The 17,094-nt window shown below is 39.0% G+C and overlaps 1 protein-coding gene across 1 annotated transcript in view; it reads right to left on the bottom strand.

The window, feature by feature from the left end:
• Window positions 1-16,735, bottom strand: part of MYOM1 (myomesin 1) — a 135,371-nt gene extending 118,636 nt beyond the window's left edge. Inside the window, exon 1 of the mRNA XM_022551339.2 lies at window positions 15,890-16,735. Coding sequence (XP_022407047.2) covers window positions 15,890-16,191 — 302 coding nt within the window. The 5' untranslated portion in view covers window positions 16,192-16,735. The remainder of the gene's footprint in view (window positions 1-15,889) is intronic.
• Window positions 16,736-17,094: the final 359 nt, after the last annotated feature.

The following is a 17,094-nucleotide window of genomic DNA, read 5'->3' as shown; positions in this document are numbered from 1 at the left end:
ATGGACTCTGAACAATCCATGGGCTCAGGCTAAAAGCCTCTCGTCTGCATTGTAATGAAATATAGTCACAATAGGAAGCCGTACAGGAACTCTCTGTACTATCCTTGTCATTTTTCTACAGACTTGAACTGATTCTAAAATTAAAAGTTAATATTAAAAAGGTCCCTGGTGTAGAGAAAATTTGAAGAGAAAGTGAAGCATGTGAGTGGTGTGGCATGGAAAAAGCCAGCTGCCCAGTTAAAACAGCAAAACCTTCCAAAGTGTCCAAACCTTGATCGTTTCCAGCCTTTAAAAAGCATTAGCAAAAGCAAAGAGATTACCTAAATCAAAAGAAGACAGCACATATACAGAGTACAAAATGGATACATAATAATGCAAATAATCTTATCCCCTGCTAAGCAAGTAACACAGACCTACAGGGCTTCTAGGAAGTACAGGGGGTGCAAACGTAGCCTGAGAGTATAGGGTGGGCTACTGTCTTTAATTCCTGGAGTGGAGTTGTAGCACAGAAATGGCAAACCTTTTCCTCTCCCACTAACTACCCCCTCCCCCAGGGTGAATATCTAGCTCTTATTCTATGATCAGCATTAATGCCAAAGGTTAGAACCTTGAAATCAAACTTGTGGATTGGTTACCAATTGGAAGGCTTAGTGAAATTTGTTCCTGGCTGGCTGTTCCAGGCAGCAGCAAAATGATTGCATTCTATACCCCTAGCAGGTTACAAAGTACAGGCTGTGCTAATACAGGTCTAAGTTTAAAGTGGTATTTTCCTTCACTCCTTTAATTCCATTACTATACAAAATAAAATTAATTATAGAGTCTGTTTCATTTTTTTCTATTTACAGAACATTTGCATTTTCTAATTTTTCTCCTGTTTTTCTGTTTTTGCTCTTTTTACTTTTTACTTTCATTCTACTATCTGCAGTCATATTCTCATGAGCTCATATTTTCAATGTTTATTTATATCAAAACAGCTGTGATTTGTCATTCTTTTTCTTGTACTGTCGTTCCTTTTTTTCTGTCATTTTCCCTTTAAGATAAACCTTTAAAATGATTCACTTATTACATAGAATGTGCCAGAATGTGATTATTCCATTCTCACAAGTAAATTACGGCAGGTGATTTTTAATAGTTAAACTTTATGGTAAAGATTCATAGTACTATCATCAGTTTTCACATAATATTTCATTTGGAACAAAAAGCTTCATAAAAAGCATTATGATTTTATATATTATACAGTGTTATTTAGAAAATCATATATTATATACTATTATTTAGAAAATCCAAAGTATTTAGAAAATATCAAACACTTGTTATGCTCTCTAAAGTTTCTTCAAGCTTTTGAGTCCTAACAAAAAAAGAGTGTGTGAAGGATTAGATGTTAAAATACTGTGCCAACAGACTATTTGGTAATGCTAAGTCATTTATCGAAGTTAACAAACAAAACTAAATCAGAGAAACAAAGTTTTAAGGAACTGACTATGCAATAATCAGTGTAACTAATTATTTGAAGGAAAGCCATGTCTATTTTGTTATGACCCGGGAACACTGAAGTCTAACATCTTACTCTATTGAATTTTAAAGTCAAATAATGTTTTTAGAGAAGTTCAATAGAATATGTAAAATTTAAATTTCTTTTTTTTAATTTAAATTTCTTTGAAGTTACATCAAAGAGCTAAATAAGGGCTTGCTAACCTCTTGGGCTTTTAGTTGTATCTAAATTTTGAAAATAATACTCTGTCTTATAAGTCAGTTTCTGAGTAGACACTTAACTTGACATGTATGGATCAATGTGGGTCTTTTAACTATTAAAACTATATTTAACGGGACTTCCGTGGTGGTGCAGTGGTTAAGAATGGTTAAGAATCCGCCTGTCACTGCAGGGGACATGGCCTCGACCCCTGGTCCAGGAAGATCCCACATGCCGCAGAGCAACTAAACCCGTGCGCCACAACTACTGAGCCTGTGCTCTAGAGCCGGCGCGCCACAACTACTGAGCCCACGTGCTGCAACCGCTGAAGCCCATGCACTCGGTGGCTCCACAACAAGATAAGCCACCACATTGAGAAGCCCGTGCATTGCAACGAAGAGTAGCCCCCGCTCACAGCAACTGGAGAAAGCCTACGTGTGGCAACGAAGACCCAACGCACCCAAAAATAAATAAAAAAAATTTAAAAACCCTAAATTTAATGTTCTTTATGTCTTGAATCTTTCTGAACTTCAATTTATGAAGGCAGGGAAACTAAGCTATAGGTAAGGATTGATTTGTGTGTGCATGGGTGCACCCATGTGTCTGTAACTGTGTCTAAGTACATCTACCTATACTCTGCTAGTAATTGTGGTATGTCCTCTTAATATGCCTAAAGTTAGCAGAATTTAAAGAAATATCATGGTGTGTATGACATCATCACACCTATGACCAGCAGCACCACAGAGAAGGGATGTAGCCCAGGTACAGACAGCTCCTTCTGGAAATGTTCCAGGGACTCAGAAATAGACTTGCACCTCCATCCAGTTCAAATACTGAACAGCAACAACAACAAAAAAAACAACATAACCTTCTGCTCTTACAACTTCATAATTATTCTTAACAGGAATAGCAAGAACAAAACTAATTATAGAATCACAGAACTGGAAGAGATCTCAGGGATATTTATACCACACTCAGTTTATAGATGTGGAAGACCTGGAATATCTTTGTAACTTGCCCAGGTTCATACAGCAAGTTGGTAGGTGAGCTAGGACTAGCATCCACCTAGGTTAGTGCTCTTTCCACTACAGCAGTAGTCTCTAACTTTTGTGACTGAGTCCTCTCAATCCAAAAATATTGGGGGCATGCCACCTGTTTATTTATAAATTCTACACATATACTGCTGTATAAATATTCTCACTTTATGAAATATTCCATCAACAGAAAAATTTTATGGGCCAAATTTGACTTTTAAAAAAAATACAGAAGTGCTCATATTTCTTCCTACACTTCCATGGCTTGCCTTCATGGATTCGCCACTTTGGAAACCACAACACCGTGTCACACTGCCCATAATGACTCTGATGTTGATTTGCTATTCCTGAATTTATTCACATCAATTGATTTATTCACATCACAGTCCAATTAAAAATAAAGCATTAAAAAACTCATTAAACTTTACATGAAGTAAAATGCTAGTTCTTTAAAGTTATGTTGTCCTAGTTCCCCAGGATGAGTAACTTTATTCACACTTATGTTAAGTATGGATCTACTTAATGGCTATATAACTTTCTAAAAAAATTATGACAACCTATCAGCATGTTTCAGAAAAAATGATCGGTTGTAGACACCCATCCCTATATGCCTACGGTTATATTGTATTATTGGTTTCCCTCTCTATCTTTCCCATTGCCTATGACTATTCAAGGAGGGGGATGGCCTAAGTTACCTTTGTATACTCAGTACTGTGTGCACTGCCTGATAGTGTTCAATAAACTTACTGAATGAAGTGAAATCAAGATTCATCCTCCTGTAATCATACACTATCTCAGTGATTCTCAACCCTGACTTGCCATCAGAATCAGCTGAGGAGCTAATAAAAATGGCCAATGCAGAGGTGGGACTTCTAGTATGGTGGAGTGAGTAGTTCAGCAGTTTCTCTCCCCAAAAAGCCATGATAAAATTGGATACAATTGTCAAAACCAACCCATTCAGGGCTCTGAAAATCAACCAAAGGCATACACTACACTGACAAGTGGTTATTCATAAAAAGATACTGAACTTCAGGTATGAATAAGTGGGAGTCTGTGTGACATTCTTGCCTAGTCTTTCACCACCCCCTAGCTCCCAGCTCAATCCATAAGGTAGTTCTACCAAGGTGGGAAAAGGTGAGAAAATCATAATGTTCACTGCCAGAGGGGTTGACTTGATTTGGAACAGAGCATGATAAACCTTCACAACCAGCAACATTGTAACATGAGCCATCTAAGTGGCAAACAAACAAGGGAAGACCAGCAGCTCAATCAATCTCAGGACGCAATCACGGTTGGAGCAAGCAGAAGACTGGCAGGTCAGCCTGAAATTTAACAGGAAGATTTGAAAAATAAGACCACCATGGAGGGACTTCCCTGGTGGTGCAGTGGTTAAGAATCCACCTGCCAATGCAGGGGACATGGGTTCAAGCCCTTTTCCGGGAATCCCACATGCCGCGGAGCTACTAAACCCATGTGCCACAACTACTGAGCCTGTGCTCTAGAGCCCACATGCCACAACCACTGAGCCCGTGTGCTACAACTACTGAAGCCCGCGTGCCTAGAGCCTGTGCTCCACAGCAAAGACAAGCCACCGCAATGAGAAGCCCACGCACCACAACAAAGAGTAGCCCCCGCTCGCGGCAACCAGAGAAAGCCAGCGCACAGCAACGAAGACCAACGCGGCCAAAAACAAAAAAAGACCACCATGGGGGCCTTCATAAGCTCTCCATGTGCCTGAATAGAAAAAAACTGGAGAGGGATCAGGTTATCCACACATCATTGGTTAACTGTAAACCTGTGTACATGTGCAGAGGAGAAACAAGAGAGTCTAGAGGTAAGCAAATCCAGGGCATACATACTTTAAAATTACCTGAATTTCAAATGTGCTCCCCAACACATACACAGATCTATTGCCAGAAGATGGAACCTTTACTGTCTTGAGATGTTTGAGCACAGTGTCTGACCATTCATTGATTGGCCATTAATCTATGCAAATACAAGGTGATCCCTATGAATTCAGGCTTAAAAATGAGAATGACAATTTTTTAAAAAAACTAAAACAGAGACAACAGCAGTAACACAGTGCTAGGTAAACAGATTCTATAAATGTGTTTAGGCAAGTAATTAAACAAAAACAAAACAGAGCAACAACACATTTAGGGAGAAATTCAGAATCCAGAATTACTACAGTATATTATCTAACAGGTCCCATTTGCTTTTTTTTTTTTTTTTTTGGCTGTGCTGGGTCTTTGTTGCTGTGTGTGGGTTTTCTCTAGTTGTGGCGAGCGAGGGCTACTCTTTGTTTCGGTACATGGGCTTCTCATTGCGGAGGCTTTTCTTGTTGCAGAGCCCAGGCTCTAGGCACGTGGGCTTCAGTAGTTGTGGCTCGTGGGCTCTAGAGCGCAGGCTCAGTAGTTGTGGCACACAGGCTTAGTTGTTCCGTGGCATGTGGGATCTTCCTGGGCCAGGGATTGAGCCTGTGCCCCCTGCGTTGGCAGGCAGATTCTTAACCACTGTGCCACCAGGGAAGCCCCCAACATGTCCCATTTTCAATTACAACAAAAATTATGAAACATGACAAGAAATAGGAAAGTGTGACACACACCAGCAGAAAAAATCAGTAAATAAAAATTGTCTCCAGGTGCACCCTGATGTTGGATTTAGCAAACAAAGACTTCAAAGCAGTAATAAGAAATAAGTTCAAAGGCCAATAAAGGAAACCATGTTTAAAGAATTAAAGGAAAGTATTATAATAATGACCCAAAAAGAGAGAATGTCAACAAAGAGATAGGAATTATAAAATAGAAGCAAATGAATATTTTGGAGTTTAAAAGTACAATAACTTAAATGAAAAATTTATTAAAGGGACTCAACAGATTTTATATAGAAGAATTTAAAAATCAGTGAATCTGAAGATAGAAATAATCTAATAAAAAAAAACAGAAAAAGAATGAAGAAAAAATCTTAAAGCCTCAGAGGTCTGTTAGACAACATCAAACATACCAATATATGAGTCATGGTAGTACTGGAAAGAGGAGAGAGAGAGAAAAGGTAGGAAAATATATTTGAAGAAATAATGGACTAAAATTCCCCAAACTTGATGAAAATATTAATCTATGGATCCAAGATACTCAACAAACCCAAGTATGATACTCACAAAGAGATACACATGTAGATATATCATATATAGTCAAACTGTTGAAAGCCAAAGTCAGAGAGAAAACTTCAAAGCACCAAGAGTAAAATGATTCATCACATACAAGAGAACAATGTATTAATGATTGACTTCACATCAGAAACGATACAACCCACAGGCATTCGTATGACATATTTAAGTGCTGGGGGAAAAAATAAATCAAGAATTCTATATTCAGCAAAACTATTACTCAAAACTGAAAGCAAAGACATTGCCAGACAAAGACCAAGAGAATCCATTGCTAGCAGACCTGTCTTATAAGAAATGCTAAAGCAAATCCCTCAGGTTTAAAGGAAATGACACCAGACAGTAATTTGAATCCACACCAAAAAATAAAGAGCACCAGGAAGTAAATAACTAGATAAATATATAAGCATACATATATTTCTATTTTCTTAAATTCTTTGAAAGACATAATATTACATAAAACAATACTTATCACACTGCACTGTTGGGTTTATAACATATATAGTTGTAAGGCATACGATAATAGTACAAAGGATAAGGGAGGAAATGGAACTATATTGGAGCAAAGTTTCTAAATTTTACTGGTACGAAGTTAATATAAATCTGAAGTAGATTGTGATTAGTTAATATGTATATTATAATTTCTAAAGCAATCCCTTAAGAAAATAATAAAAAATAGAGTCAAGAAAGAAAGGAATTAAACGGTACACTAAAAATATCTATTTAACACAAAACAAGGCAGTAAAGGAGAAACAAATGAACAAAAGAGATATGAGATATGCAGAAAAAAATTTAAAAACTGGTAAACATAAGTCCAACCATAGCAGTAATTTTATTAAATGTGAGTGGATTAAAAACTCCAAGGAACAGCAGAGATTGTCAGAATGAATTTTTAAAAATCCAACTATATGCTGCTACAAGAGCCACATTCTAAATTCAAAGACACATATTGTTAAAGTAAAAGGATGAAAAAGATATACCATGCAAATAATAACCATAAGGAACTGGAGTGGCTATATTAATATCGAACAAAATATACTTTTAACTAAGAAATATTACTAGAGACAAAGAGGGACATTTCATAATCATAGGAAGGTCAATTCCTCAAAAAAATATAACAATTATAAATGTACATGGATCTACCAACAGAGCCCTAAAATATATGAAGCAAAAAATGACAGAATTGAAAGAAAAAATAGAAAATTGAAAATAGCTGGAGATTTCAATACTCCACTTTCAATAACTGATAGAACGACTAGACAAAAATCAGCAAGGACATAGGAGACTTGAATAACACTCTCAATCAAGTTGATACAACTGACCTTTCTAGAATACTTTACCCAATGACAACAAAATACATATTCTTTTAAACATTCTCCAGGAGAATTTATATGCTAACTCACAAAACAATCTCAATCCATTTAAATGAATTTAAACCATACAAAATATGTTCTCTGATAACAGAAAAATTAAGTAAAAATCTACAACAGCAAATAAAAGCTGAATTCACAGGCTTGGAGGCAATTTCTGTCTGGGGTTATCAGGGAATCCTTCGTGGAAGAGCTGGACATTAAAAGATGGGTAAGTCATCTCAGGATGACACAGAGATATGTGCAAAAGCTTGAAAATAGAAGTTCCATTTTCATTGCTGACTTATCTATGTGTTGCCATTATACTTTACCGAGTCGCCACAAAGGAACTGAACTCATTTTTATTATTCTAACAATTTTCCTTTAAAACCGCCTCTTCATATATATTTACAACCTAGCACTGCTGCATATAAACAAAATGCTCAGCTGTTTCCCAGGAGGGAGGAAAAGGTGGTGGTTTTACTGAAATATGGGTCAGCTTCTAGAAAACTGTCCTTCTTGGCTGTCTTTGGTCATTTGGTCAGCCCCTCCTCCTCAGGGCTTCTGGGATCTGAGGGTCCATCTCTTTCATCTTCAGAACCCTCTGGAGGGTCAGGAACAAGCACTTGGAGTTTACAGTCTCTTTTCTCATTTCTATCTTTCTATCAGCTGCATTTTTCCCTGTTGCAAAACTTGAAAGACTGTATTTTCCCTGGGTTTTGTAAAAGGTTGTTTTGGGTCTACTTTTGATATACAGCAGCTTCGTCCTACGCTCCTCCTTTGGTATGGGTATCATGTCAGCCTCAACACTTTCTACTGACCTTTTGATTCTCCTGTTTCCCAGTCTAAACACTTAAGGAACTTTCAGGAGAACATCAAAGTTAGTGGATAAGCAGGATGCTTTGAGTCCTTTTTTCACTAATATACTTTCCAGAAAAGGTCTCTTATAAGATACAAGCACGAATTTAGTTTGATCAACATCATCCTTGAAATTTACTGACATGCAGTATCATAATAAATAACAGTCCCTTGGCCATTCTTTCTGTCTTTGCATTATTTACCTTATAGTTATCCTGTTTTCCTCTCTATTTCAGTCTCTCAACATAAAAATATCTTTTTTATTTTTATTTATTTATATTTAATTTATTTATTTTTGGCTTTTTTGGGTCTTCATTGCTGCGTGCGGGCTTTCTCTAGTTACAGAGAACGGGGGCTCCTCTTCATTACAGTGTGCAGGCTTCTCATTGTGGTGGCTTCTCTTGTTGCAGAGCATGGACTCTAGGCACGCAGGCTTCAGTAGTTGTGGCTTGCGGGCTCTAGAGCGCAGGCTCAGGAGTTGTGGCGCACGGGCTTAGTTGCTCTGTGGCATGTGGGATCTTCCTAGACCAGGGCTTGAACCTGTGTCCCCTGCACTGGCAGGCGGATTCTTAAACACTGTGCCACCAGGGAAGCCAAAATACCTCATTTTTAGTTTTTAAAAAATTTTAGTTACTTAAATAGTAATATAACCACAATTTTTCTTCTATTTATGGCCTTATTGTTTCCATTATTTAAATTTCCGCTGACAAGTAACATTTTACTCTCCTTTTTAGTAATTTGCCACAGCTAATGTATAGATAGACATGATCTAAAAACAAATACCAGGGGGGTCTGAACCACTTCTCAACATGAATGTTAGAATAGTCATGCTCTAGAAAAAGCTAGTGGGTTAAACACTGAGAGACAAATCTTTATGGTTATCACATACACCCTTCAGTTTCTATCCATTCCTGGCTATTTTAGAAATTAATTTAACCCGACTGAGTGAGTATGGCCCATTTTTAAGCAGAAGTGAAAGAGTCCACTCTATATTTCCTAAATATATTATGCAGGACACTTGACCATAACATCAGGAGATGCCTTATAGAGTCTAGGTCTGTGGACTGAAAATTGTCCAGGGTTAGTAAAAGTTAGCCTTATTAATTTATTTATGAGGCAGCCCAGAAACCCACATTCCACCCCACTCTGAGGATGGTCGCTAGGGTTGACTAGACTTTGCATGAAGGTTACCTTCCTCATTTGAGGTGCTCCTGCCATCTCCTGTTTCATCTAGAAAGGCTGCTGTGGAAAAGGTCAAGCGTGCAGCAAGGGCTCCTTGGGCTCCCACAGCTCGGAGAGCTCTGTGGGGAAGCTCAGTTACACTCACTGCTCGGCCAGCAGTGGACAGAGTTAACATGTTACCTCTGAGCGATGGGAGGTAACTGCATGGCCCTTCCTCCACCTCTAGCTACTCATTCTATTCCCACTCTATGAGGGGACATGTCTTCCTTCTCACAGCCTGATTCACCTGCCTATGGAAGATTAATGCCATTCTGGGGGTATCTTGTATCATCTAAACTTTAATTTGACCTGCAAAAGAGCCTGATGAATAGTATTTTCAATGTAGAAACAAAGCAAATGAAGCAGAGAATGAATCACGTCTTTCTGGGCCTCAGTGTATGTTATCTGTGGAAGGAGGGGCTTGAATTAGATGAGCTTGTGGTCTCTTCCTGCCATTCCCCAATTCTATGGATCTACAAATTGCCAATTGTAGGAAACTGGTATCACCAGGAATGATACTCCCAGTCCTCTCTCCGCAAACAAGTTGCAGGTTTACAGCAATGTGTGTCGGAGATTGATGAGTGGAGAAGTCTCTCTTTGGACGCAGCGTTTATTTTGGGGATTCAGAACACAACTCAGTAGTTGCCTTTTAAAGAAGGAGCTGGCAATAAACCTGTCCATTTCTGGGCAGAATAAAAAAGAATAACTGGTTTCTGCTTTCATTAGATGTTTCCCCTGATCTTCTCCTGTCACATAGGAAGTAATATGACTCATCATTTTCTTAGTACTTAAATTCTGGAAGACAAATCCCAGAATGTTCTATTTGCTACCCAGAAACTTATGGTGCCTTTTCCTTATATATAATAGTTAAACCTTTCTTTAGAGAAGAGGATATATCTTAATTCTTCTTACCCTATTCTATTTTTTATTGCTTCCATAACATTATTACCTTTTAGCATGATTTAAATTCATTGTCCTTTTTATTGTATTTATTGTTTATGACCTATCTCTCCATGCTCCAAGAGGGCAGGAATCTTTGTCAGATTTATTCAGTAATTTATCCCAAGCACCTAGAGCAGTGCTTAGCACACAGGAGGCACTCAGTAAATATTTACTGAATGAATGAACAATACCTAAACCTCACTAAACGGTCCCTATGTGCCTGCTATTATACTACACACCTTACATGATTATCTCTTTTAGGGCTGCCAACATGAACAACAATCATTTTCCTCATTTTACAGATGAAGAAACTGAGAGTTTACAGGCATATCCAAAGTCGCAAGTGTAATTGCATGTAAGTAAAGGCTTGTTTGACCCCAAAGACTACCCACTTGCCATTACGTTACAACACCTAGAAATGGAGATATAGAAAATGGACACTAATCCGATACCCATAGCTGAGGTCAAGACACACAAATGTCCACAAGGCAGCAGACTTCTTTGGTAGCATCTTTTGAAACCACACTGGGGTGGGAAAGGGAGCAAGTCTTCAGGTCCCCCTCAGTCCCTGCTGTAATCAGATCCATCAATAAAAGACAGGGGTTTGTGTTTTGTGGTCTCTGTTTTTAGCATTGGTATCTTCTGTGAGAATTACAACTGGTTTGAACATTAGCACGTTCTTCGCAAAGTCTAGAAGTTTCAAAAGAGGTTATGATCTGGGTAATAACCAAGGGTCAATCAATGTGACAATGTGACATGAGTGTAGGTAAGGGGCACAATTTAAGGTTAGGCACGGTGCCCAGGGCAAGTCACTCATGTTTCAGTTTTCTTATCCCCAAACTGGTGTCTTCCAGAGCCCTTGTGAGTCTCAGGTCTGATTCTAAGTGACAGTTAAAGAGTGTGTAAGGTTCCAGGTTTGGCATTCATAATGCCCCTGGGATTTTCTAGCTATTGTTTCTACCTATTGTTCCCTGCTCTAAATCTTGGTTTCTCCAGGAGAAGCAGGGGAAAGAAAAGGAAGCATAATGCAAAACTACACATTGATGCTTCAAGAAAAATATGGTAGCCATGTAGTCAAGGGGAGTTACTGGGAACTTGTAGAAAGGGTGGGGGACTTGGGGTAGGTTGGGGCGCTCAAGTCACTCTTCCACTATTTGTTAGTGTAAGGAAGAAAAGTCATTTAATCTCTTTGGTCTCCAATTCTCTCATTTTTTTAAAAAAATATTTTCTTATTCTTTGTACATTTTTTTGTGCTATTTTTAAAATTTGTTTATTTATTTATTTATTTGGCCGCGTTGGGTCTTTGTTGCTGCGCGCAGGCTTTCTCTAGTTGTGGCAAGCAGGGGCTACTCTTCGTTGCAGTACACGGGCTTGTCATTGTGGTGGCTTCTCTTGATGAGGAGCACAGGCTCTAGGCACGCAGGCTTCAGTAGTTGTGGCTCGTGGGCTCAGTGGTTGTGGCTCATGGGCTCTAGAGCACAGGCTCAGTAGTTGTGGCACACGGGCTTAGTTGTTCCGCAGCATGTGGGATCTTCCCAGACCAGGGCTCGAACCCGTGTCCCCTGCATTGGCAGGCAGAGATTCTTAACCACTGCACCACCAGGGAAGTCCCTCCAATTCCCTCATTTTAAAAATGAGGATAATAATTTCTACTTCTCAGAGCTACTGTAAAGTGGTATAGAGAATGCTATGCTGAACGGTATCATATGGGCTGGATTTTAATCTGTTTAGAATCAGACAATCTGATGCCTACCATTACCACAGAGGGTTGAGGGGCCCATCACCCAAGAACTGTGCTGTGTTGTTCTCTGGTTTCTGGAAGTTATTCATTTCTACTTATCAAGTATAACAAAATATTTCTTTTTTACTCCAATCTTACTCAAAAGAAAGGATGGCACCCTGATTTCCATATACCACATTCCCTGTAAACATCTTCCTTATTTCATCCTAATTCCTTAGAAAGGGATCCTCAGGTCACACACTGGGCTGTCTGATATTTATATGTGACTTTTTAGTGCAGTGGTTGTGACCTTTGTTGAACCACAGAGTTCTCTGAGAATCTGATAAAAGCTAGGGTCCTTCTCAGCAAAAAAAAAAAAAAAAAAATTTCATCTGCGCCTAATTTTGCATATAATTTGAGATCATCCAAAACTCTGTTGAAACCTATTCATGGACAGAGGCTAAAAACCCTTGCCTAATGGTTGTGAAGTGGTCATGAGTACCATTTCTCCTTTCATCTCTAATAGTATTTGTGAATTACTAACATAAAACAATAGTCTTGTATCATTTTGTTTTCCTGAATTACTTTCTTTAATTTAGTTTTTTTTTTCACACTGTGACTAAGAACTAAAGCATTTAGAATAAGCCTTCCAGAATTTATTTTATAACCCTTGGCTCAGAATGCAATTGGTAAACCAATCTGAGCTAAAAACCACACTGACTCTGAACAAGCCATTGTTCTTAAGTCTTAACTGAGGTCAGCCAAGTCCTGAGCACGTATAAATCTCCATAGTTTCCACTTTACTACTGGACATCTAACTACAAAGCAGAGGCTAAAAATAGATCAAGCCTAGTGTTCATATACACTCCACAGAATTGCATTTCCAACCCCACATGAGTTTTAATTAACAACACTCTTCGCAACCAAAGAGGGACTTCATTTAGCAGGGGAAATATTGATCCACTTTGAAAAAGTTAAAATACAACCTGAAGGAATTATGAAGATTTTGAAATGTTCAAAGAATATCATTTGCTCCTGTTAGCTCTGGGTCTAAAATAAGAAAAACTAAAATATGCCTCGGATTAGGTTAGCTTTCTTTTCTTTTACATTGCATTACACAAAGGAGAAAATATTGACATCCTCTTCCCTTTCTTGTTTCTAAGTCTACATTTCTACTAAGTGGAGTTGTTCAAACATAGCAAGCCATTAATAAATACCTACTTACCTACATAAATACTTATAGAGCAAGAAGGAAGATGTGAGGTCGAGTATAGAAAAATAATTACAGTTCTACTGCCTACAGAAAGTTTATTATCTGAGGCTCTTTATAGTTAAAATGGCTGTCTTCCAAAGATAATATAGAGCAAATGTTTTCTGGATAAAATATAAAGATTCTCAAAATTTCAATTACTAATGTTAGATATAATTTATCAGATTGTAAATAAATATGAATATTGCATCTGTGGTTAAAAAAAGAATTTGTATAAAATTAAAATAATTTTAACAAAATTTAGCAATAGAGTTTAAGAAGTAAAACTCTTTGAATTACAGATTCATAAAACTCTGTAGCCTCTACAGTATTGGGGGAATGAAATAAGTACACAAGGAGTTACCTTAACAACTGTATGGTAATAAAAATACCCACTTTCTACATTTTCTATAGACTTGGCACAGACAGACCAGGAAAATGGATATTTAAAACATAATCCTCTCTATTACAGGACAGCTGTTTCCTAAATGAGGTTCTTAAACATATGTATAGGACATTCTTCAGGAGAACACAATGATACTGTCACATAGCATGGTGCTCATTCCTATTTCCTTTGGAAGGTAGGTATTTGAAACAAGAGCTAAAAGAAGTGAGTTCACCTCCTCACTGACAATATTTCCATATGTGCAGCTAATCTGAGGTCCTTATGAATATCCCCTGGCACACATGACCCATGAAAGTGAGATTGCAAAACAATCCTGTTCCATTTTAAGTGGAATTTCAGAACGTTGCCATCACACATTCCAGGTAAACTCCAGAGACTCTGGTACTGAACATGCAGAAGCTCCCAGGAGGTCAATGTCAGTGCCCAGGAATCACAGCCGTGGATCAGGTACTGCTTAAACCCACAGGGATTCAGGCGTTTCTGCCTTCAGAAACTGTCCTTACATACAAGCCACCATATTATTTCCTCAGTAACTTTTTTAATTCCCAGAAATAAACACCTTTTCCAGTTGCCCTAACAGGTATTTTGTGGACTTAAATTTTGTAAGACAAAATTACATCTGTTTAGAACAAATAATGCAACCTATGCCAGATGGAGGAGGTTTGAGGCAGCAGGTGATTACTGATCACATAGCCCAGGAATTTTTATGTTTTGAAGTTCAGCAATTCTTTCTGTGGACTATAGATAGATGTCTAATAAAATCACATGAATCTTGCAAGTGTGTTTTAATCCCCATGACACATTTTGCTCTGGATATGGAGAAAATAAAAATTGGCTTGGACTGAGAAATTATCTGCCCAGCATTTATCAGGCTGGAACAACAAACACAGAGAAACCAAGCTCAAGGTTCACAGGAAATGTGTCTCCCGGGGACGCTGCTGCAGTAGAGGGTTGTGATAACTTTCTCTTTGAGTGACTACAGGCTCACCGAGAAACTTTCTTCTCTAATATCAAACATTATCAGTAGGCTTGCTGTTTGAAATTTTATCAGGAAGAATGAGGTATTGCCTTCTTGTGTGGAGGAGTTGCTGTTGACAGAGAAGCAGCCTCAGTTCCCAGCCTAGGTGCTGAGCTCCACATAAAAGGTTTCTAGATACAACAGTCCTCATTTATCTCAACTTGACTGTTTCCAAAGCAGCAGGACACTGGATTCATTTTTCAGACCAGACCTACATCTAAACTCCACGCTTCCTAGAATCCTACTGAAACTCTCTTTTCCTCTGGTGTGTGGATTCCCTCATTGCAATGGGTTAAATCTAATTTTGTCAGAGTACCAGTTTGCTCCTGGTATTCTTAGGCTGACTGAGATAGGGCCATGTTTTTATAAAATGCCCTGGCTAAAGAAAATATTTGCTGCTTGAATAATAGCTCGGAATTTTAACCTTGGCTTTCATATATTGAAAGAATAGAACACATCTCTGCTGTAGTTTGGGATCCTGTGGTCTGTGAATTTCAAATTCTATTCTCATCTATGACTTCCCTGGTGGCACAGTGGTTAAGAATCCGCCTGCCAATGCAGGAGACACGGGTTTGATCCCTGGTCAGGGAGGATCCCACATGCCACGGAGCAACTAAGCCCGTGAGCCACAGCTACTGAAGCCTGAGCACCTAGAGCCCGTGCTCTGAAACAAGAGAAGCCACCACAATGAGAAGCCTGTGCACCACAACGAAGAATAGCCCCTGCTCGCTGCAGCTAGAGAAAGCCTGTGCGCAGCAATGAAGGCCCAACACAGCCAAAAATAAATAAATAAAATAAATAAATTAAAAATAAATAAATAAAATTGGAAGTTAAGACTCTGCATGAGCATTTCTTTAAAAAAAAAAATTCTATTCTCATCTAAGTTGAAATGTTCTCAGGACGAGGAAACCTGCTGTGAGTATTGAAATGAGGTTTCCTGGCTCTGCTGCTGCTGAATATTGAACACGACTTGCGGCAAAACATCTCTGCTTCTAGCAATATCACAGATGGCAATTCAAGCAAGACATCCCAGGGTGGCTGTGAAGCTTTTTGTGAAACTCAGAGAAGGAAGGTAAAGGGAAATCGTAGACATAAGTCCCAGGCCTCCCAAAACATGGCCTTGCTCCATACCTGGTTTAAAGGTAGGACTGCCAGTAAGAAGATAAGAAAATGTGACATGGGGAAGTTATTCAGAGAATGTGGCTTTGCCCTAAATTTGTAAGGCTGCTTTGGACATACCCGTGGGAGAAGCCATAGTCGTAGGCTGAGGCAGCCTTCTGACTGACAGCAGATGAGAGGGCAAACTCGGAGGCCCGGGAAGCCTGCTGCTGGTAGGACGTGGCAGATGCCTGGCTGATGGCCTCGGACTTCTGGCGGTGGGCAGCGGAGGAGCGGCTGCTGTAGGCAGTGGAGCCGTGGGTGTAGATGGCCGAGCTTTTCTTCTCCTGCTGGTACTGGCTCATGGTGGTGCGAAGGTTTTTGTTGTGGTAGCTGCGATCATAGTGCTCGTGAAGTTTCTGATAAAAAGGCAGAGACATCATGTGCCCCCAGGGAACCAGGCAATCTACAAGAAAGCAACAGTTTGGGGGTGAACTATTAAGGAACAAACCCAACAGAACAAGTCATCTAAACCAACATGTAAAAATTAATACTCTTTTATCTGTTCCAAAGAGTAAGTGGAAACTGATGTGAAGGTTAGTTTAGCTGGTTACTCAATAAATTCCTTGCTTCATAGCCCAGATGTACCCCCTCCTATCATTGTACTGTCTTCTCCTTTTTTTAAATATCCAGGAGATCTTTACAAAGTTTCCCTATTGTGCTTTTTCCTTAGACCTTTCATAGCATATATTTCTAATTTTTTGGCATTTCATTCTGACAGGGGCTTCATCTGAGAGAATATGTAATGATGGAGAGTCTGCGTCCAGCCAACGTGGTTTTCATTCAACAAATAATTACTGAGAACCTATTCTGAGCCTGGTACTATTCCAGCACAGGAAATACAGAGATGAACAAAACAAACAAAATCCCTGCTCTGATAAGCCTATATACAACCTTATGATCTATTGCAAGAGACAGACAAATAGAGAAAATAAAGTGTAAAGTATATTAGAACCTGCTAAATGCTATAGAGAAAAATAAAACAGGAAAGTGGGATGGGATGCAATTTAAACAGCATCATTAGGGATGATGATGACTGAGCACGAAAGTGACATCTGAGCATGAGAATATCTGGGGGGAAGTATCCTGGTTGGAAGACCATTGCAAAGCCACTGGGGTGTGAGCCTGCCTGTTGTACTCCAGGAATGGCAAATAGGCCAGTGAGGTTGCACGGAGTGAGGGAGGTGCAGGAAGAGGTATAGAAGATGATGTCAGAGAGGTGGAGGGTGGGGAGGGCAGATAGTGTAGTGTCCTGTAGGTGACTGTAAGGACTTTCGATTCTATTC

Source organism: Delphinapterus leucas, chromosome 14 (assembly GCF_059928025.1).
Source record: "Delphinapterus leucas isolate spDelLeu-1000000601 "Yukka" chromosome 14, BTC_Dleu_Yukka2, whole genome shotgun sequence".
Taxonomy (NCBI): domain Eukaryota; kingdom Metazoa; phylum Chordata; class Mammalia; order Artiodactyla; family Monodontidae; genus Delphinapterus; species Delphinapterus leucas.
Note: the sequence above shows the minus strand (reverse complement) of the source record. Positions and strands in the feature narration are given on the sequence as shown.